This window comes from Magallana gigas, chromosome 1, assembly GCF_963853765.1.
Source record: "Magallana gigas chromosome 1, xbMagGiga1.1, whole genome shotgun sequence".
Lineage (NCBI taxonomy): Eukaryota > Metazoa > Mollusca > Bivalvia > Ostreida > Ostreidae > Magallana > Magallana gigas.
In genome coordinates, this window is record NC_088853.1 from 75,362,360 (window position 1) to 75,386,645 (window position 24,286).

Sequence of the window (24,286 nt, forward strand, 5' to 3'; positions counted from 1 at the left end):
GGTCATGCGTCACACGACAACACGACGAAAATACCTGAGATCATTCCGATAGGTGACAGTCCGTCAGCGGAATGTTTGAAGTGCACCTGGAAAACCGTTAAGCGTGTAAGTGACAAGATCAGAGATAAAACTCGGAGTTCTAGGGTGGGCGGACAGAGAATACTATCGGAGAGAAAACTTGAGGTCAGAGAAAAGAATTCAACGATGCAGAGGTCCGTCTTGTAGCCATGAGACTCGATCCCGGCATAAATTGTTGACAACACGAGTGGATGAAAAAAGTGAGGGGCGCCATTTAGCAGGATGACGTCTGCGGAACTTTATGTTCAGGTAAAGTTGACTCTTTGTAACAATCCCTGGACACATCATATGATAGGGACCCCCTTATACCATGGTCAGAAATCGCTGGACTCCGAGGCCTCCGAGGGAAGTTTTTTTTGGTCGTTTTTACGGTAATTGATTCTGTGTTGTGTCACCTGTGTCATGCATAACACACCTGAGGCAGGTGTTAACGGTTTAACGAGAGGCGGATCCGGAATTCTATGGCAGGCCAGGTGGACTCTAGCAGAGTAATTTAGAAACTCTGGGGCACTCTTTACATGTTGTGCCCTGTATTTGGCCATATTTGATGTTGGTGCATTCGTGTATATACAAACACATTGTTTGTATTACTTCTTTGTGGACTTCTGTTGTAAACACTTAGAAGTTTGTGTGTAAGAATTTTCTGCTACATGTCTGACTGAGTGCCCTGTGTCCTGTGTTAATATGTAAACGGTGTGACCGTTGGACCGAGCGCAGATATAACACAGTGCAGTTTGATTTTTGTATAATAAAATCTATTTAAATCGCACCAAGTAGGATCCGCCAGCATGGTTGCCTACTCAAATCATTCGTCAAAGTTAAACTAAACGTCGCGTGCTCAGTCTACATTATGACGTCATGTTTCAGACGTAAAACGTACACGTTTTGTCTTCGGAAATAGCCGAAGAGAGTTACGTTATTCCGAACTTTTTAAAATTTCTTCTTTCATTGTTTATCAATTTATTTCATGTAAATGTCCCGATAAAAAAATTAAATACTCTATTCAGTATCTAAAAGATCAGTTCCTTGATGTTAGTGTTTTTATTTTCCATCTGATAATTTGATAAGACAAACATAGAACTAGTCGTGTTTCTTGGTTGAAGCTCTATTGAAACTTATCTGGTGTCCTCTTTTATTTCTTTTCATTCAAATTGCCTTCTTTTGAAACACTTGAACATTTTAATCGAGTTTAGGGGCAATAAACATCGATAAGTACCAGTCAATCAATGTTCGAACTAACTTTTTGAAAACAAAATGGCTGCCAATATGGCGGCGCCCACGGCTGGAAGAATTTTTTTTTGGCCTTAGTACCCCTGATTCAACTTTCATTTTTCACTGATTTTCTTATATATACGTGTTACCATTAATCCTCGCTTCGCGAGGTGGGCTTCGCCCGCCTCTCGCTGCGCTCGGTATAAGTACTGTAGTGGTATAAGAATCGTACGCACTTAATTTTGGCTCTGTATGTATTAGCATTCATTGAGTGAATTTGAGTCCAAATGAGCGAGTCCTAAGTGCCCCTCTCCCACCAGGCCCGATCCCCCATTACCCTCAAAGCCTCATACCTCGGGCATAACTCGAGTAACGAGTTACTTGGAGTAACGAGTTACTTGTCTTTTCTTTATCAACATTCTCACCAAGGTTACAAATTACTGGCATCAGTAATTTCATTTTATAAATAAACAAATGTAACCCCTACCCCAATTTGAAAGCTTGTCTTTTCCACAAATTGATTGTACAAGCATTGTTGGACATCGCAAAGTAGACCTGAAGAAAAATTTACTGTTCTCTCTTTACAAGAAGTATTACAATTTTTACACTGATATCACACTTCCTATACACATTTGAACAAATGTCATTCATATGATTCTTAGCAAGATCAGCAATACCCCCCCCCCCCCTACCCCCCCTACCCCCCATCCCCCAAATAAATAAATGTCACTGGTCCGATTGGATCTGATGAATTGATTTGCACTCAGTAAAGCCTACAGCTTTCACATGTAGTTCAGTGTGTTTGATTTATAAGCATTATGAATTAAACTGATCTGTAAGCTCCATGAAATTTAAGACTGCTTGTTATATGAAATCGTGCTATAATGATATGTTAAGGAAGGAAATTACTTTCACTATGGGATAAATTTATCCAGGGACAGTTTTAGGCAACCAAAAGATGCGAGAAAGAAATAAGAAATCTCCTCTAAAACATTTCCTTGTTTTATGGTATAAATATATTCATTGCTTTTTAATACCTTTTCACAAAAAAAACCCCTGAATGAATCTCATTTGTGAAACTAGACCTTGTTTACTTATAAAAGGCTATATCAGCAGAGCTATGGATCATTGTTTAGCTTAATAAACATGTAACTGGATAGATAAGTGGTATTTATTTGAATTATTTCACTTCCAGACAAAGCAAACAACAGAATCATAATCTTTTCTACGTTTATAAAAAACTGTGGAAGGGAGACAATGAGATTTTTATTTCACTTCCTGTAGATTACATATTTTGTATCACCCATCAATACTGTAAATTCTTTATTACTTAATTCTGCAATCCCACTGTTTTTTGTATCAACTCCCGAGAATATAAAATTGCAACGCAGAACTTTTATCATTATTTCTTATTGTTCTCAACTCCAAGAAAAATAACGGCAAGATTTTTAAATCCACAAAGGATGCTTGTCGCGATTTTACACCGATATTAATTCCTTGCGTTAAATTAGGAATCTACAGTAAATTTTGGATGGTTGGGGAGGGGGAAGGGGGAAGGGGGCGTGTTACTGAAAATGAAAACATCAGGAGGAGGGGGGGGGGTTTAATTGATGATTTCTTCTTGACCTTTTGTCAGATTATACTTAATTTACATGTCCAGTAGCAATGAGAAGAGGGGGGGGGGGGGGGGGTTGGTAGGTTGGGGTGGTGGGGGGTAAATAAAGACGAGCCATAATAATATTCTCCTCTAGAAGGTTGTATTTCTATTCTCTCTAAAAGTTTCTGTGTATGAGCTGTCAGCTGTCAAAGATTTTTAAAATACCCCCCCCCCCCCCAAAAAAAAAAAAGGAAGAAAAAATAATTTTAAGCAAGCTGTAAAAGTCTTGATTTCTTTGTTTTTATATGGACTGTTTTTTTATATACATTTTTAAAAAAATCTTCTAAATGGAATCTACATGATTATCATGTATCTCTAAAACATTTCAAGTCTCTGTTTTTTTTTTATATTATACTATTAAGATCAATGCAGCATTTGTATAACTACTAAGATATAGCGGACATTTTAATTTTGTGGAGTTTTAATGTACTGGGGTTTATAGAATTTGATAAATCTGAGGTTATAAGGATGTCACACCAGGACCTCGCTGTGTGTACAGGGAATCAGCTGATAGATGAAGTATTGCGCAATCACAGTGTCAAAAGTCTCGGGGTTATGTCACCAGGATTTTAACTTCAGTTAAATGTCTAGTGGACGGTCACACTTTGTTGGAGATAGATTCAGAGATGTTCACACCTGATTGGAGTCAGTGTTGTCGGTTTCTTTTTTTTTTACAATGTTAGATTTAAAACACAGAGTACGACTTGTTGTTGATCAGATTTAAAACACAGAGTAAGACTTGTTGTTGTTCAGACTCTAGGAGAACATTCTGTTTTCTTGGTCTGTGCATGTTTTTTTTGTTGAAAACATTTCTGAGTTGAACAGGACAGCAATTTCCTTTTTACAGCGAATTTTTTATCTTCTTCTCGCTGTTACAAATAAACTATAAAATATTTCCTGTGTATGAAAGTTAACAAACATTTGAGGATAAGTCGAATAGATAATTTACATTTGTCATGCTGTTAATGAATCAATATATAAAAACTAGACATTTTGAATCAAATAATTGATTATGAAATAGAACAATCTTAGCAAGAGCTTGGACTTTGGGTACTTGGGTCAAACAGAAATGTGACATAGTTTCATTGTAGGCCACTCAGCCATGGCTCTTTGAAATCAACAATTTGTCTGGCTTTTGAGCTAAGACTACCCAATCAGTGTTCATTACGCTTGAAATCAGCATCAATTTAAACTTGTTTGGACGCAAGAAATAGATAATTACGTCGTAATGAAAGTCCAAGGCCTTGTTAAAATGGTTCTCTCTGAAAATTTTCCTATTGAAACCCCTACACAAGATTATAAGCATGATTCAAATTAAAGAAAGTCGGATTCTCACTTTATACATGAATATTTACTCAGGCCTGTTGGTAACTGTTTGAAGAATTTTACCTTCTATCACCTGTCATGTAGAAACAAAGGTGAATGCTTTCTATTAATTACTCTCAGTCTTTTGATTTTTATACATGAGACAATGCAACATAAACCTATCATTGTGCAACAATCTAAAAAAACATATTACCCCTAATAAGTGCCCCAGCCAATATGAGAGCCACCTCCAGCTTTTTATAGTTGTTCGAAAAATAAGGGCCCCCTTTAGTTATTGTATAATAAAGTTTTAGTCTTTCATTAAAGATTGCTGTCTCAAGTTCCATCTCAAGTCCTGGTATATCTAACCATCGGATTATCATTATTTTCCGTAACGCAATTACAAAAGATAGTGAAAATGAAATAATGAAAGTTGCAGTGAAAATGAAATAATGACAGTTGCAGTGAAAATGAAATAATGAAAGTTGCAGAGAAAATGAAATAATGAAAGTTGCAGTGAAAATGAAATAATGAAAGTTGTAGTGAAAATGAAATAATGAAAGTTGCAATTGGGTATTTTGTTTGAAGCGTTATTGTCAAAAGATAAACAGATATACTATGAATGACATAATAAATAATGAATATTACCTGAAGGTGAAATTTATATACCAGTTGTGTATTTATCCAATTTTTAATTTATTTTCCCTTGGAAAAAAATCAATAAATATGACTTAAACATTTCATGAAGTAAAACATATCACTGGAAAGATTTTAATACAAATACCAGAATTTTTTTAATGGCCAGTGCATTTATTAGGGGTAATATGGTAAGCCCATAATAAATACAACCTTACATAAAAGTACATAAAGCTACCATGGTGCAACTTAAGCCTACTATCAAAGTGAAACAATATTCATAGTCTTTTCAGAGCAACAATATGCCTAGGGGTAATAAGGTGCCCATAAATAGAATCAATCTTAGTACTTAAATCTATATAAGCCTAGCAAAGTGAAACAATTGTCTTTATAGAGCAACATACACCTAGTACTATACAACAGTCATTGTTAAATCAGCTTACCTAGTTGTAGGATAATTTGACAATCTCGCCAACAGCTCACCACGACACACATCATGTCACTACGACACACATCATGTCACCACGACACACATCATGTCACTACGACACACATCATGTCACCACGACACACATCATGTCACTACGACACACATCATGTCACCACGACACACATCATGTCACTACGACACACATCATGTCACCACGACACACATCATGTCACCACGAGACACAGCAACTCTGGTCAACCCGCAACAACTTAAAACACCTCAACTCATTACATCTCACAGTGGCTCACAACAGCTCATCACAAGATAAAACAAAAAAATATATCTCACAGAGGCTTTCAACAGCTCACCACGACACACATCATGTCACTACAAGACACAGGAACTCTGGTCAACCCGCAACAACTTGAATCACATCAACTCTTTACATCTCACAGTGGCTCAAAACAGCTCATCACAAAATAAAACAAAAAATTATATCTCACAGAGGCTTTCAACAGCTCATCACGACACACATCATGTCACTACAAGGCACAACAACTCAAAAGAGTAATGAATCTTACACCAACTCACAAACAAATCATGACAACTCATAACATCTCACAATATCTCAGAATCAAAATCTCACTTGATCTCACAACTTCTAAAAGAATCTCCCAACATTTCGAAACAATTCACAACAACCCACAATATCTCAAAATAATTCACAACTCAAATCATCTAACTATGACACATAACATCTCAAAACAGTTTAAGATACCCTTACAACAACTTACAGCATATAAAATCATCTCACTATGACACATGACATCTCAAAACAATTTACAGTATCTCACAACAACTAACAGCATATAAAATCATCTCACAGCTTCCAACAAATTATCACAACATTTCAAAACAACTCACAACATCTCAAATGGTATGCAACATCTCACAAACATCTCAAAATACTCAAAACATTTCACAGCCTCTCGCATCATTACAACACTACAGCACTCCTGACCTGTTTGTTGATCCTTCCAATCCCCCTACATTGGTACTGACTGTGTACTGAATGTATGGCCCGCTGTGACATCAGTCAGTCAGCTGGGGATGGGAGACTGTGTAGCTGACATTTGAGTCATTACTTAATTTGTCCATTTACCAGTGTTGATTTAACACAGTGTGTTGTGATGCTGTGTGGGGTTAGGCCAATACAACTGTTGTATATGTTGTTGATGACTGTAACTCCTTAGAGATGACTAACTCCTTAGAGATGACTAACTCCTTAGAGATGACTGTAACTCCTGAGAGGTGAATGTTACTCCTTAGAGATGACTGTAACTCCTTAGAGGTGACTGTTACTCCTTAGAGATGACTGTAACTCCTTAGCGATGACTGTAATTCCTTAGCGATGACTGTAACTCCTTAGAGATGACCGTAACTCCTTAGAGATGACCGTAACTCCTTAGAGATGACTGTAACTCCATAGAGATGACTGTAACTCCATAGAGATGACTGTAACTCCATAGAGATGACTGTAACTCCTTAGAGATGACTGTAACTCCTTAGAGATGACTGTAACTCCTTAGAGATGACTTCAACTCCTCAAAGATGACTGTAACTCCATAGAGATGACTGTAACTCCTTATCGATGACTGTTTCTCATCACTGGTAAATAGGCAAATTAAGTAATGACTCAAATGTCAGCTACACAGTCTAAACTTTATGGGATTCCGAAGTAAATGTTTGGGCAAGTTTAACCCCCCTCCTTTAATTCTCTAATTCTAATATGTTGAATGTAAAAGGCAAGATAAAGATTGTGGCATAACCTGGAGTCGAATCCAGTACCCCTGTTTGTCTTGTTAGGTGATTTACCGCTTGGTCAGGTGGTATACCTCTTGGTCAATTTGTACCAGAGGCCAAAAAGTGAGCCCTGACTGAACTACACTGTAACTGGTTGTATCTCCAGTATCTCAGTAATAATTTAGTTTCTTTAGAAAAACAACCCACTCTCATCATCTTGAAAACAACAATTTTAAGAAGAGTTGAATGGGTCACTGAGGTTCCATAGAGTATACTGCTGTTATTTACAGAGAGAGTTATTTAGTACTTAGTTATGGGACACCATTTTAAAACTAGGTTGATGAAGAACAAAAATTGAACCTACTCTGGCCTTTTTCTCTGTATGAATCAATTGTAACACATTACCAGAGGATAATTACATCAAACCATTTATTTGTGTAATCATCAAATCTGTACAACTTGAACCAGCATTCTGTCATTATGAATAAATGTTTTGATGGTTAGCCTCAATACTACTGTAGGTCCCCAGTCAAATAGGGGAGGGATCTAGAGCCTTACTATGAAAAATCTAAGGATTAATCCAATGAGATGATAATCCAATCAAAGGATAATCCAGGGAGATAATCCACTTGGATGTTTATCCGTTCTGAAGTTAAAAAGTGTAGTTTTTTTTTTTGAATGGAAAAGTAACTGCTTGCTGTGACTAACATATTTACAGGCGATTTCATTGTCCGACTTTTCTATATGTATTAATAGATACAATTTGTGTGTATAAGTTTTTCTGTGAATGGAAAAGTTACGATGCACAGTGTCTGACATTTACAGGCAATTTCATTTTGAGACTTTTTTGTAGGTATTATTGGTAGATACGATTTGTGTGTATAAGTTTTTCTGTGAATGGAAAAGTTACGATTCGCGGTGTCTGACATTTACAGGCGATTTTATTTTGAGACTGTTCTGTAGGTATTAGATATGATTTGCTGGTATTAATCAGTTTTTCTGTGAATGGAAAAGTTACGATGCACAGTGTCTGACATTTACAGGCGATTTCATTTTGAAACTTTTCTGTAGGTATTAGATATGATTTGCTGGTATTAATCAGTTTTTCTGTGAATGGAAAAGTTACGATTCGCGGTGTCTGACATTTACAGGCGATTTCATTTTCAGACTTTTCTAAAGGATTCGGAGATCAGCCAAGTTTACGTCAAGGTCTGTATGTGTAATGGTGTGGGTGTTTGGTGATGGTTATTGCCTAATTAACAGCTAATTAATGTCTAATTAGCATCAGTTCTACTGATTAACCCAATGCAGTGGACTCATCAGCATCACCAAATATATGTAGAAACCAAGTTTCTTAGATTTCAGATTCTGTTTAATATGCTGTGTGTAGTGATGGAGACTTAGTTAATGCTTAATTAACAGCTAATTAATAACTAATTAACATCTATTTTGAACTCTTCTTAACACAATACTGTGGAATCATGAATGAGGCGACCATGTTTTTAAGATTAAGAATTTCTTCATGTATTTTTGCGGACTTTCATTTGTGACAGCAATTGTATGAATGTTAAAGTCATTATTCTCAAGTTTTTGAGAATGCATTTATTTTGAGTGAATTGACAAGGGTATCCTAGATATCTACCACCACAGGCCACCGCAATTCCCATGATTCCACAGTGTGTTGTAGTTTAGAGCTGTGAACTCGCAGCATAATATAACTAGTGTTTAAACAATGTTACTTAGCTTGGCTTCTTAGATTTTCTTAAGGTGGTTTGGGACACCTCCATGTTGTGATGTATTGTTTATCGAAATAAACAATGAAATGAAGTATAATTATATAAGCATTTTCTTTCCCAGGGTTTTACAATTTCTACCTCTGCAAATATTTTTAAAGGTATTTTTTGGCTAAATATTGTTTGTAAAATTTGAAATTTTTTAAAAGTCTGTTAATTATAATGTACTTTAATCCACATTAATATCAGCAGATGTCCCATACCACCATAAAAAGTTATTATTAGTCTTTAATGGTTTGGTGCTTGATGTGTTATCTATAATTCAAAACAAAGAACTAGGTACAGTTTCAGTCATATTTTGCCCTGTTTTAGAGTGATTTTTTAAAATATCACAAAAAATGAAAATGCAACATTTATTTACACAGAAATACCCATAAACTAAGAATCTATAAATAGTTACCTGATTATATTTTTACAAGGGTAATTGGGACGTCAAAAGCAGTGCATTTTCCAGTAATTTTCATAAAACTGAGCAGAAGATACCAATTGTTGAGTGGTTATTTTTTTTTAGGAAACTATGTCCGCAGCTGTCCATGTTTGAAGTCATAGTTATTTTTTAAAACAAGATAAAAGTGTATAACTTGGTACCTTATATACACATGTATTCAAAATGATATATTTGCATTTTCATGAGATTTAAACAGGTTTTGAATATTAGGGCAAATATTGGAATAAACTGTCCCTTCTTCTTTCACTAGTTACCAACTTTTACAGTGTTTTTGGAAATTGTCATCATAATTTTTAATGCATATATATAGATTGAGGCACTTTATTACATGTATTGAGACACTTTCGTACATGTATTGCGACACTTTCGTACATGTATTGAGGCACTTTATCATTTAATATTTATTCGTTTGATGAGATATTGGCGCTTCTGATTGGTCAAAAAATTTCTTTGATACCTGCATCAATAAAATTTTGCCGGATCTACTTTTCTTAACTGTTCTGATCTAACACTATTTATAGAACGGGAATTTCCAAGATAAACACTGTCAACAAAATGTAAAATTGTGTCTGCTTTATTGTCAGCAAACAAAATACAACTTTATAAACATAAAACACTTGAAAGTTTAACCTTAACAAATAAACAAAACACAGTATTTGATTCACGAAATAGAAAATTAAGCGTCTTCTCACGATTTCGTCTGTTTGAGATCAATCAACATTACTGCGATGCTGGCTGTTCCTTTTCCAGAATAATTATAACGAACATATAGGCCTATACACTTTCAAGGTAACACTGCTGTTCAAATTTTGTAACGATGATTTTTAAATTTACTTTCGTACATGATCGGTCATCAGAATAATCATCGTAAAGCAAAGTTGTGAGTATTGCATCGCGCATCAACTCCTTCGGCGCATTCCAAACCGCAGATATATTATTTAAGTACATCACTGACTATCTAGTTATCACAACGTTTACTACGCGCGTTGATGAAGTTTTCCGGTCAATTTTTTCTTTGATACGTCGATCAATAGAAAAATTATTATCTTCATTTCTTAAATTACATGTATTGAGGCACTTTATTACATGTATTGAGGCACTTTATTACATGTATTGAGGTTGTTAATTTACTCACTTAATTAAAGTTATTTATATTTTTTTGGCAGGGTGCCAGAATATGGGTACCTGATGAAGAGAAAGTATGGGTCGGAGCAGAGCTACTGGAGAACTACACAGGGCAGAAAACTATCAGGATACAGATAGAGGATAGTGCAGAGGTGAGAATGAGAGAGAGAGAGAGAGAGAGAGAGAGAGAGAGAGAGAGAGAGAGAGAGAGAGAGAGAGAGAGAGAGAGAGAGAGAGAGAGAGAGAGGGTTCAGAGCAGAGCTACTGGAGAACTACACAGGGCAGAAAACCATCCGGATACAGATAGAGGATAGTGCAGAGGTGAGAATGAGAGAGAGAGAGAGAGAGAGAGAGAGAGAGAGAGAGAGAGAGAGAGAGAGAGAGAGAGAGAGAGAGAGAGTGAGTGCTACTGGAGAACTACACAGGGCAGAAAACTATCCAGATACAGATAGAGGATTGTTCAGAGAGAGAGAGAGAGACAGAGAGAGGGTCGGAGCAGAGCTACTGGAGAACTACACAGGGCAGAAAACCATTCGGATACAGATAGAGGATAGTTCAGAGAGAGAGAGAGAAAGAGAGAGAGAGAGAGAGAGAGAGAGCGCTACTGGAGAACTACACAGGGCAGAAAACTATCCGAATACAGATAAAGGATAGTTCAGAGGTGAGAGAGAGAGAGAGAGAGAGAGAGAGAGAGAGAGAGAGAGAGAGAGAGAGAGAGAGAGACCACACACAGACAAAGGAAACAGTGTAGATAGAGCAAGGGATAATGGAATAAAGACAATAATAAGCAAAGAGATATAAGAAAAAAGATATAGGGACATCAAGGATAGAGAGACAATTGTTTCCCCCAGAATTCTTCTGCTGCTGTGTCCATGTTGTCAGTTCTGTGATGTTATCATACACACACATTACAGAGGGATACACGGTGCCTGTATCAGCTGTAGATTTATCTGACCCCTGACATTGACAGGTAAACTGTTACCTGTAAGTACACCTATAGCTACCTGTACACCTGATATACCTGTCACACAGAACAAAGCATGACCGGCTGTTTGTCATGATTTGCAAACATCTTATTAGACCGTCTTGACAAGGGGAGATATGAATGGTTTAAACCACCGAATAATGAATGTCTTATTTTTGTATGAAAGGTATTGGATTTTGTGCATACTTGTTAAAATGTTATTGGAGTTCATATTTTCATTATCTAATTATTGGTTAACAAGAGGTTCTCTCTCTCTCTCTCTCTCTCTCTCTCTGTACTGCTGTCAGATGTGGTTATGGAGTGGTCATTAGTGTGTGACATTAACGACTCGTTAACAATCATTGTTAATTACCTCCTTGTTGTAAGGGCTTCCTGAGCAGTGGTCAGCGACCACAATAAGATAATGATAGAAAGATATTTTGTTTGACAGATGTACATAGAATAATAATTGCAGGATAAAAAACCCCCAGCAAATTTCCTTACCTGTTCATGATAGAGAGATTTCCTTATCTGTTCACACAATATTCATAAACTAAGATAAAAATGAATTTTCTACATTTATTGAAAAGTAGGATGAGAAAAAAATGAACAATGGTACCGACTGTAAATATCATAGAATGCTATAACAATCGATTGATTTTCGATTATAATCGATGATTGGAACATCACTATCATCAGCCAACCCTTCTTAACAAGTGCCTTGTATACAATCACTGCATTACATAAATAGAGTTTTAAAATAAAAAAAAGTCTCAGAAGGCCACATAAAATTAATATTTAGATTCTCATCCTGATTTGCAAAAAATATAGGGTGGTTGGGCAGATTTTATTTATTATTTTTAATTTTAAAGCCACTATTTTCACTGTTCATATTCTAGAAATAAAAACAGCTGTATTCTTTTAAACTGTTAATGCTAATATGAGTAAACAAACCCACTAGTAGTATTTTAATTTCATTTTACTTGGACTTAACAGTTAATGCATGAAGACATTTGTATCGTAATGATAACAAACATGACTGGAATAAAACGGTAATCCACATTTTTGCAGGCAGCCATTAAAATGTTTTGATTTTTTTGTAAACCGAGCCCGATTTCTTTTTTTCCAAAAAAAAAATTTCCACACAATTTTTTTTTTCAAAATAAGATAAAATGCACTGGGATGGGCCATTTTCAGAGGGGCGGGTGGGAATGAAAAGTAAAAATTAATATGTGTCCTAATGTTATCCAAAAAAGGAAATGAGAATAAAAATTGATTTCAAAATTGGAGGCTAAATACTTTTCTGTACCAAAAGCATATATTGAGCTAAGGTGGATAAATACCTAGTAAATCTATTAATGTGTTACTTTTCAATTTTAACAGGAGAGAGATTATGCAATCAAAGATAAAAAACGTCTTCCACACTTAAGGAATCCTGAGATTTTGATTGGAGAAAATGATTTGACATCGCTAAGCTACCTAAATGAACCAGAAGGTATGTAACAAAAAGATTTATAAACTGTTTTTAATTGACTATTGGATATTTTTTTGCCTTGATTAAATTGGCTTTAACAGAACATTGTTTAATAAATGTACCCAGTATATGTTCTGATAATTTTGGTTTCTCAAAAGCTTTGAAGTGAACCAGTATTTCAAATTTTGTGTAAAAAAATTTATGGTATTGCTAAAAACCCCTGAATAGCGGTAGAAACTGATTTAATTGAAACAAGCTGGGTTGGAATTTTGGTGTGTGATGCCATGATGAATCGTGGCAGCCTTAAAGAGGCATGAAGACACTTTAGTGCTACATCTACAATGATGAGTGTTACTGCTGTACGATCTACCACGATTTTCAATACTTTGATTCTCTTTTATTTTCCAGTGCTTTGAATCCTATCAGTACTTCGACTTTTGATATCTTTTAGTGCTGTACGATCTACCAGGATTTTCAATACTTTGATTCTCTTTTATTTTCCATTGCTTTAAATCCTATCAGTACTTTGATTTTTGATATCTTTTAGTGCTGTACGATCTACCAGGATTTTCAATACTTTGATTCTCTTTTATTTTCCATTGCTTTAAATCCTATCAGTACTTTGATTTTTGATATCTTTTAGTGCTGTACGATCTACCAGGATTTTCAATACTTTGATTCTCTTTTATTTTCCATTGCTTTAAATCCTATCAGTACTTTGATTTTTGATATCTTTTAGTGCTGTACGATCTACCAGGATTTTCAATACTTTGATTCTCTTTTATTTTCCATTGCTTTAAATCCTATCAGTACTTTGATTTTTGATATCTTTTAGTGCTGTATAACCTACAAGTCCGGTTTCTGGAGAGGAACTGTATCTACACGTACTGTGGGATCGTTCTGGTGGCCATTAATCCGTACCAACAGCTGCCCATCTACGGCAATGAACTCATACAGATGTACAGCGGACAGGACATGGGGACCATGGACCCACATATCTTCGCCGTGGCAGAGGAGGCGTTCAAACTCATGTCCAGGTGTGTATTCCATACCGCTAGGCATACAAACTCCTCTCTAATGGTGTAATCATACAAGCTCCGGTATAAAAGTGCGGCACAAGATGCGACACTATTTTCAATCGACTTGCATAGGTAAGTCGATTGGAGTCAAATGTTGAGGTGGTCACACAATACAATTTTACAATTAATTTTCAATTTATAAAACCTATTCAATATTTTTGTTGTAAGGGAAACGTCATTGTGGTGTTACAATTCCTGCCAAAGAGTTGATTAAAAAACAGACAAACTTCAGATTTTTAATCAACTTCAGACTTTGCTTTGGACTTTTGACTTAAGTGGTCACACGGTACAATTTTAGTTGAAAGCGAATCGGATGAGAAAATCTGAGTAAGCACAGAAATCTACACTAGAACTCGGGGACAGTTTTACAAATGGCTTAAACATTTATTCTGGTTCTCTTCTTCAGGTTTGACAAGAACCAGTCCATCATTGTGTCTGGTGAGTCAGGGGCGGGGAAGACTGTCTCAGCCAAGTACGCCATGAGATATTTTGCAATGGTGGGCGGATCTCAGGCTGAGACTCAGGTGGAGCAGAAAGTTCTGGCATCCAACCCGATTATGGAGGTGAGTGCGAGCCTTTATCTCAACTCTGTTTCAACTCAACCCCATCATTTAGGTGAGTGCGAGCCCATTATCTCAACTCTATCTCAACTTAAACCCCATTGAGGTGAGTACAAGCCATTTATCCCAATTCTATCTCAAGTCAACCCCATCATGGAGGTGAGTAGCACCCATTCTGTCTATTTTAACATGATGACAATATCAATGTTGGCTGTATGTAATGATGAACTTTAACCTTAAAGTTTGTAGTCATTGGTAATGTAATGATGAACTTTGACTTTTGTAGGCCATTGGTAATGTAATGATGAACTTTTACCTTTGTAGTCATAGGTAATGTAATGATGAACTTTGACCTTTGTAGGCCATTGGTAATGCCAAAACTACCAGAAATGACAACAGCAGTCGCTTTGGGAAGTACATTGAAATTTCCTTCAGTAAAAACAACGCGATTATCGGGGCTCATATGAGGACCTACCTGCTGGAAAAATCCAGGTAAAAATTCATCAATCTTTAGCAAAAGCAGGAAAGAAACAGAAATTCAGTAAAAGAAATTCAGGTAAAAGTTCAAAATGTGAACAGAGTTACAGACCTTTACTTGATGAAAATAATCCAGATAAATGTTTGGGATCTTCAGCACATGGAAGGGAAGATGTAGCTATAGTGAAGAAAAATAATTCCAGTATTCATATTAAGAAATTATAAAAGATTCTAGGCAAAGGAATAAGACTTAAATCACACAAGATCAATCATGAACACAGGGGTGATGTGTAAGAGACTAGAGTTCTTAAAATTCATAAACAGTTATCCCTTGTTCAAGGGAGGTGTCATTGAAAAACATGACAAGGAATTTCACAAATTTCTGTACTTGCGATACTTTGATTTTACAGAGTAGTATTCACAGTGGACATGTTCAGTACTTTGATTTTACAGGGTGTTCACAATGATCATGTTCAGTACATTTAGTTCTTTGATTGTACAGGGTGGTGTTCACTGTAAACATGTTCAGTACTTTGATTTTACAGAGTAGTCTTCACAGTAAAAATGTTCAGTACTTTGATTTTACAGGGTGGTGTTCCAAGCTGCAGAGGAGAGGAACTACCACATTTTCTATCAGTTGTGTGCCTCCAGGGACCGCCCTGAGTTCAAGAAGTTCTGTCTCAGTAAGTAAAATGCAGTAAAACTACCTCCTGTCATTGAAGAGTTTCTGTAGAGTTCCTGAAACGTTCTACTTTCCCATTTTTCCATGCATTCAACATGCGCTCACAGTGCGGACTTCATGCGTTTACATGCGCTCTCCACTATGCTCCATTCAGACTCACCATTCACAAAGCGTTCACTGTGCGCTCATGGTGTGTTCACAAAGCATTCGCCTTCCACTCACCATTCATTTAGTGTTCACTTGTCGTTCAGTCACATAATATAATATTTAGGCTGATAACAATACATACATGAAGTTTATGTGTTATTTTTTCCTGATTACTGACAAAACATAATGTAAGGATAACTTTTGAGGCACTCGGAATAAATAGTTCATCTTGCATTCACATATTGTTCATTATGTGTTCACTGTTCACTTCCGTTTGCACTTCGTTTGCGCTCTGTACTCACTCACAGTTCACCGGTCGTAAGCGCTCACCAAATTCCATTTAGCGTGCGCTCACTGTTCGCTCAGAGTGTGCTCTGAGTGCACTCATCGTTCAAGTGGGAACGTAAAAAGTTTTAAGTACAAGACACTAAATCAAACTCCTTTAAGAGCTCTTTCTTCAATAAGTAAAGAACTCTTTATCTCACTGCTTAAATTGATGAGTTTTTGTTTTGATGAGGACATGAAACTTAGTCCAATCTTAAAACGACCATTCCGCCCTGCTAACAGCAGTCAGTACTCTCAGTACTTTGATGTTTACTTCCAGTGTCACCAGACGATTTCTACTACACGAGTCACGGCATGGCACCAGAGATTGACGGTGTGGACGATGCGGAGGACATGTTGTCAGCAAGAGATGCACTCACCATGCTAGGTAAGGGTACCAGTCCAGAAAAAGTTCAGGGTACCAGTCCAGAAAAAGGACCAGGGTACCAGTCCAGAAAAAGGACAGGGTACCAGTCTAGAAAAAGGACAGGGTACCAGTCCAGAAATGGACCAGCATCCAGACTGCCTCTGCGACAATTGAAGTCTACTCTCATTTTGTGGTTTATATTTATTGTATTTACTGTAAATATATTATATATTATATTTAGCATGGATGATAATAGATGGAAACTGATATTTCAATAAGTTTTCTTAACATTTCTCAATTGGCCTAGTATATATATAAATGTATAGATGACATTTAGTAATTTACTTGATTTAGGGAAAATCAGAATGTTAAATATGATAGATAGAATACATTATACATAGCCAAATGTTACATGGTTACAGTATGCTGTATACTTATCAATCATTATTTTTTCTCTATGTAATTCAGGCATCACAGAAAAAGACCAGATGATGATCTTCCAGATTCAGTCGGCTGTCCTCCATTTTGGGAACGTGAAAATCCGGGAGGCGGATGGCGAATCGTCCGAAATTAAGGTCAGTCAATCTTAATATTGTCCGAAATTAAGTTCAATAAATGTTAATATTGTCCGAAATTAAGGTCAATAAATGTTAATATTGTCCGAAATTAAGGTCAGTCAATCTTAATATTGTCCGAAATTAAGGTCAATAAATGTTAATATTGACTGAGTTAAGGTGAGTCAATCTTAGTATTGTCCAAAAACAGGGCAGTAAATATAAAAAGTAAGCGAAATCAAGGTCATTCAATGTTAATGGAAATTCTTGAAAATTTTCTTACACTCTACCAATCATGAGCAGACATTTTGTACTTTCATCATCATAATTTGTTGATAATCCAAATACTTTCGGATTAAGTTCTTGCATCTATCTGTAATAGCAAAACTTTGAACAAAATTTGATGTGTGACAAAGTTTTCATAAGTAAGACCATTCACAAAGATATATCAATACCTTTAAACAGTACTGTATTTTGCCAATTCCAAAATTTGTATCAGTGAATGTTTATAGTTACTTAAGATATGTGATATAATACATTCTCTCTATTGAATTATGTATTTATTTTGTTTTTTGTCTACAGAAGGATGATAAACACTTAAGCATTATGTGTAAGCTGCTGGGAATAGAAGAATCTCAAATGAGGATGTGGTTATGTCACAAAAAGATTGTCACTGTAGGAGAAGTGCTTACAAAACCTCTCACCTTAACTCAGGTAAATCTCATTCTATCTCAGTGTATCTGAGGTAAATCAGCATATATCACAGGAAAATCTCACTGTATCTCAGGCAAAAAATCTCGATCTCAGGTAAATATCATTGTTACTCAGGTAAATCTCAGTCAATCTGAGGTAAACCTCAATGTATCTCAGGTAAATCTCAATATATCTGAGGTAAATTTCAGTGCATTTCAGATAAATCTTATTGTTTCTGAGGTAAATTTTTGTGGGTATATAGCCTAACATATCTAGTTAAATGAAGCTTTATTTTTATTTAAAATTAAATTTCAGTATTGAAGTTTGTATCAAAGCTTTGTTTGCTATCGGCAGAATTTTCTTGTTATCAAATAATGATTTTTTTTTCCTTGTTTAGGCTTCGTTTGCTCAGGACGCTTTAGCCAAACACATCTACGCACAGACCTTTAACTGGATTGTGGAGAAAATCAACCGAGCTCTACACAGCAATACCAAGTCCACAAAGTTTATAGGTGTCCTGGATATCTACGGGTGAGTGCTAAAGTTACCCCTGTACGAGTCCACCAAGTTTATCCGTGTCCTGGATATCTACGAGTGAGTGCTAAAGTTACCCCTGTACGAGTCCACCAAGTTTATCCGTGTCCTGGATATCTACGAGTGAGTGCTAAAGTTACCCCTATACAAGTCCACCAAGTTTATCCGTGTCCTGGATATCTACGGGTGAGTGCTAAAGTTACCCCTGTACAAGTCCACCAAGTTTATCCTATCCTGGATATCTACAAGTGAGTGCTAAAGTTACCCCTGTACAAGTCCACCAAGTTTATCGGTGTTTTGGATATCTACGGGTGAATGCTAAAGTTACCTTAAGTTTATACAAGATATCTACGGGTGAGTTCTTCCATAACCTTACAAGATATCTATGGGGAAGTGCTAATGTTACCTTTGTACACGTCAGGATATCTTCAGGTGAGTGTTGAAGTAACCTTTGTACAGGATATCTACGGGCGATTGCTAAAGTTAGATCCATACAGAAGTGCATACAATCATTGGAAACCTCCATTTTATTAGTGTGGGTCAACTCAGTCAAAATCTCACCCAGTGTGGGTCAACTCAGTCAAAACCTCACCCAGTGTGGGTCAACACAGTCAAAATCTCGATCAGTCCTGGATTGAAGCCGCAGAACTCTGCAATGTTTGCGATTCAGACTTATCCTTGTTCAAACATACAACTAGTTTTAATGAACTTCAGTTTCACCAGTACTGTATAATATGTCAGTCTTAAATATCATAGTGTGCACTTACTGTAGTTTTATCAATGTTTTATATAATGGTGTATACTAACTATACATTTGTGAATGTAATTTTTATATGTTTTTTTCCAGGTTTGAAACTTTTGAAGTGAACAGCTTTGAACAGTTCTGTATTAACTATGCAAACGAGAAGCTGCAGCAGATTTTCAATATGGTAAGTATATATAAGTCTATTGATGTAGATAAAACACAAACAATATGGTAGGTATATATAAGTCTGTTAATGTAGATAAAGCACAAACAATATGGTAAGTATATATAAGTCTATTGATGTAGATAAAACACAAACAATATGGTAAGTATATATAAGTCTATTGATGTAGATAAAACACAAACAATATGGTAAGTATATATAAGTCTATTGATGTAGATAAAGCACAAACAATATGGCAAGGTTTGCTCAATATAAGTCTATTGATGTAGATAAAACACAAACAATATGGTAAGTATATATAAGTCTATTGATGTAGATAAAACACAAACAATATGGTAGGTATATATAAGTCTATTGATGTAGATAAAACACAAACAATATGGCAAGGTTTGCTCAATATAAGTCTATTGATGTAGATAAAACACAAACAATATGATAAGATTTGCTCAATATAAGTCTATTGATGTAGAGAAAACACAAACAATATGGCAAGGTTTGCTCAATATAAGTCTGTTAATGTAGATAAAACACAAACAATATGGTAGGTATATATAAGTCTGTTAATGTAAATAAAGCACAAACAAGTGTGTATTAAGGTGGTACACACAGGAAGAAATGGGTTTCACATCTTTTAAGGAGGCTGGATGGTCCACAAATTATAGATCTACCTTAATTTTAGAATAATTTGTTGTTTATTTCTTCAAAGCAAATACGACATATACAGATATTCAATGCAAATTTATCTTTTGATATAGGAAAACATCTTATTGCTACTCATCTCAATCAGTTTCAAGCTTGTTTTATTTTATGTAATGTTCCAGTGTAATGTGTGAACTATTTAAGGAATAAGGAATCATTCTTTGAGTATTAAATGAGGTGATAATTGTGGTCGGGGCGTGATCAAATCCAATAAAGCCTAAAGGCTTTTATGATAGATTTGATCATGCCCCAACCGAAATTATCACCTCATAATATTCAAAGAATGATTCCTTATTACTTATCTTTATATAACTTTAAGCCATAGTATGATTAAATATTTAAATATAAATATTAAGCAAACCCCGCTTGTGCCTCAATTATACGTCATTTGAAGTTATGGGTTACATAGTAGAAATTTGATACTTAGTGTTATCACAGGCAACGACACTTCAAAATGTAAATATTAATACTTCCAATGAGTGTTTGTATTTTATGTCACTATTATAATTTGTGTTCTATTTAAACACCATTTTTATCGTCTATTTTTAGCACGTATTTAAGTTGGAGCAAGAAGAGTACGTCCGTGAGGCCATTGAGTGGTCATTTATTGATTTCTATGACAACCAACCGTGTATCGACTTGATCGAGAGTAAGCTTGGAATTCTGGATCTGCTAGACGAAGAATGCAAGGTAATTAAATAACTGTTGCAATTAATTATAATTAATAACAGCTGGTTAATTATTGTGGAATCATTAAAGTTCATGGTGGCTCAGTAGCCCTCCCCCACGAATTTACATCTTGGTGAAAACAAATTTTGAAAGAGTTAGTTATTTTACTGAAACTGAAAACTGATACATCCATGAAATTACATCCCCACAAATTAGCAGAAAACCCACAATCCACAAATTTGAAAAATTGGCCCCCATGAATATACATTACATCCCCTCAGTAGCTACCAGCAAATATCATTATGGTTAATATTGAATGATACAGTATTAATACAGTATTGATACAGTGATATAATGATGATACATTAATGATATAATGATGATACTGTGGTTTCATTAATATTCAATGGTATCAATTTTCGTGGTTAAAGTGAAAAACAAAGTTTCAAGGATACTTAAATTCGTGGCCAATGATTCTTTCAATACAAATTATTAGTAGAAATTGCATTTCAATGAACACTTTATTTCATGGATACTCTTAACAACGAAATCCACGAAAATTGGTATTCAACGAATATTGATGAAACCACAGTACATGGACGATACAGTGATGATATAATGATGATACATTGATGGTACATTGATGATATTATTGATGATACATTGATGATACAATGTTGATACATTGATAATACATGTACAATGGTTTGATGTTACAATGGTAGGAGTACAAGTAGATTAATTACAGCTCATTAATTCACCTACAGCAAGAATTAACTTTTTTAATCATTTTTTTTTATATGGTCTTCTTGGTACGTCCAGGGACTTAATCTAAAAATCAGACTTTAAACATTGTTTTGATTGGTCCACTATTTGACTATTATGACTGAAGTTGAAACTTGTCATGTATCTTTCTTAACTGTATGACATAAAAGGGAAACAAACTGATTGATTGAAGCAGTCTGCCTGGATTAGTCTCAGACTTTAGTTTTGTTAAGAAATCAACTCAATGTCTACCCAAGTTATATGAATATAACCTGGGTTGGTGAATTTACGCTTTAAAATCCGCAAAGCATTGTGACGTGTCTTGTGATGTGCCAACCAAGTTATACAAATTTAACCAAAAAAATTTATCCAATCAAATGCTGCGTTACAACCAGAATAAGATAAGTCTAAGAAACTTGTTTTAATCTGTGACAGATGCCGAAGGGCTCGGACGAGAACTGGTGCCAGAAGCTGTACGACAAACACCTGGGTAAGGCCAAGCACTTTGAGAAGCCGCGAATGTCAAGGTCGGCCTTCATCATCAACCACTTCGCTGACCGCGTGGAGTACCAGGCGGACGGCTTCCTGGAGAAGAACCGCGACACCGTGCTGGAGGACCACATCAACATCCTCCGGGCCAGTGAGGTGAGTTGTCTGAATGTTTATAGATATCAGATATCAGAAAATAATAGCAGTGCTGAAGGACCATATCAACATATATTGAGTCAGCAAGGATAGGATAGAAGCCCCCACAGAAAATGTGATGTCACAGAAAATGTGATGTCATTGAAAATAGGATTTGACAGAAAATGTGATGTCACAGAAAATGTGATGTCACGGAAAATGGGATATCACAAAAAATACTTCTGAATGGTAACACTCATTTATGTTGTTTTACAAATATCCAGATGTCAGAGGTGGGCTTAAATAATGATTAATTATCCATACTACTGAAAAATGATTCATTAATTTAAAAGTTGCTATAGTAACAGTAAACTGGTTCCTGTGTTTGTAGTTTGAACTGGTGGCAGAACTGTTCGAGGAGAAGGTTGATCCTAACGAGAAGAAATCTCGAGCCGGATCGGCCACGACTCATCCAATGAGACAGGCTCCGAAAGGAGGGCGCTCAAACAAGAAGACGGTCGGATCACAGGTTAGTACACTCACACAAGACATTAAAATACGGGAGGTTATAAACCGATGCCCGTGTACAGTATAAACAGCAGTTTAGTTCTGGGAGCATGGAGTATGAATTTTTATATGGAGTACATACAGACTTGTATGATAATACCAAGCATAGAGATCACCAATATTTTTCTGACTTTTCACTGCTTAAAGACCCTCTCACATTGCACACACAAAATTCTCTTTTCTTGATTATTCCGTGCAATAAGAGTGATCTGTTCTTTGATGAATAAACTGGAATCTACATAGAATTACTGTACATTATTATAATTATTTCTAGCATTCAAAACATTGTATCAAGTTGTTGAAATTTTGTTGTTTTTAGTTTACATTTTTTTCAAATATTATTTCTTAATTCTTTTGACAACTAACTTACATTTTGTCATATTGTTTGAACCAATTAAAAGTCAAGTGGATATACTGGCACATTTGCTGCAATTCTTAATGCATTTCAAAACTAAAGCAGAAAGTTTCTGAATAAACTAAAAACTTAAAAACATAAAGCTTTTTTCCTTTTTTCCCCTTTTTTTTAATCCATTCAATGCTTTGTCTTCATTAGTTAAACAATTGTTGAGTGATAAAAAGCTAGCATTTTTTAGCTAGTAAATTGAATTGAGCCAATAAATCAACTGCTATTGATTAAGCCATTTTTTAATTGCTGTTAATTAAGCCATTCTATTAATTGCTGTTAATTTTTAGCAAGTACAAAAGGCTACAGTTGGAGATCAGGTATTGTAGTAGTGTGGACACCAAAACTAAACTGGTTCTCGGGCTAACTTTGTGTTAAATGGGTCACAGTCAATGTCTTAAGATATCTTTTAAATTTAGGTCAAGGTTACAAATCATGGCTGATTTTTTAATCACAGTTTGTTCTGAAAGCTATGTATTAGTTACTAAGAATAAACATTTACATGACTGCCCAGTGGTAATGGTTGTGGTTGCTGGTTTAATTACAGGTAATGTTCAGCCCACTCCCACGTATATAATGGTCAAGTACACATATTACTAATAAAGCCTCCGCCATGTTTTGTTGCCGGACCCAAACAGAGATGTTTCAAGACAGTGACTTGTGTCTACATTCATCATGCAACATCCCCTTGTTTGGTTTTATTGTTAAAAGGTTCTGACTCCTCAAACAATTTGTACGGTACCAACAAATGTTAAAGAAAAGGAAGGTTAAACGTACACAGGTCCTGTGTTACAGTTGGATTTTACTTTAAAAGAACTGTATGGAACAATTTCAGGATAATTACTGATTAGAATACTGTTACTGTAAATGTATGTAAGTCTTTGGTGTTCATTCTGCAATTATTCTACTATCTAAATGTTAATACATGTATTAAAGATATGGGTTTTGTAACAATTTTCTTCTTCTAAAACTCTCTCTTGGCAATTAAATATTAAGAAAATTTAAAGGTGTTGAATTAACCATTTGGCAAACACTTCCATATTTTCAAAGACAGATCAAGTTTTAAACATGGGGGTGATTGTTGCTGGATGACTGCTGTTATTTATGTAGTGTTGATACTAACTGATGCCTAAGTTTACTCAGCAAATGTTTTAGCTGACCTTCATCCTATCTTTTTGACCTTGACATTCTATTGAAGGTCGTTTTATATCAACTGTGTGACCCATTGCTATTTGATGATAAAGGTCAGACAAGTTCTCTTTGATCGAAGTTTTTATTTTCATCTTTG

The 24,286-nt window shown here is 35.5% G+C and overlaps 1 protein-coding gene and 1 long non-coding RNA gene across 11 annotated transcripts in view; one reads left to right on the forward strand and one right to left on the reverse strand.

The window, feature by feature from the left end:
- The window catches only part of LOC105330929 (unconventional myosin-Va), a 69,534-nt gene continuing 45,248 nt past the window's right edge, over positions 1-24,286 (forward strand). For 7 of the 10 annotated variants that reach the window (XM_066075733.1, XM_066075734.1, XM_066075751.1 and 4 more), the window contains exons 1-17: positions 1-327; positions 8,289-8,330; positions 10,529-10,639; positions 12,835-12,946; positions 13,761-13,962; positions 14,411-14,567; positions 14,926-15,056; positions 15,630-15,724; positions 16,475-16,582; positions 17,030-17,136; positions 17,698-17,829; positions 18,206-18,339; positions 19,190-19,271; positions 20,520-20,660; positions 21,840-22,049; positions 22,420-22,557; positions 23,289-23,318. In XM_066075733.1, the coding sequence (XP_065931805.1) occupies positions 301-327; positions 8,289-8,330; positions 10,529-10,639; positions 12,835-12,946; positions 13,761-13,962; positions 14,411-14,567; positions 14,926-15,056; positions 15,630-15,724; positions 16,475-16,582; positions 17,030-17,136; positions 17,698-17,829; positions 18,206-18,339; positions 19,190-19,271; positions 20,520-20,660; positions 21,840-22,049; positions 22,420-22,557; positions 23,289-23,318 (1,959 nt within the window). In that variant the 5' untranslated portion in view covers positions 1-300. The remainder of the gene's footprint in view (positions 328-8,288; positions 8,331-10,528; positions 10,640-12,834; positions 12,947-13,760; positions 13,963-14,410; positions 14,568-14,925; positions 15,057-15,629; positions 15,725-16,474; positions 16,583-17,029; positions 17,137-17,697; positions 17,830-18,205; positions 18,340-19,189; positions 19,272-20,519; positions 20,661-21,839; positions 22,050-22,419; positions 22,558-23,288; positions 23,319-24,286) is intronic. The other 3 variants (XM_066075740.1, XM_066075768.1, XM_066075762.1) reach the window with 2 other exon arrangements.
- Positions 3,607-6,578, reverse strand: LOC136272867 (uncharacterized). Its single transcript, XR_010710910.1, has 2 exons — positions 5,332-6,578; positions 3,607-3,816 (listed from the first exon to the last, which is right to left on the reverse strand). It is a non-coding gene; the product is annotated as an uncharacterized lncRNA (long non-coding RNA).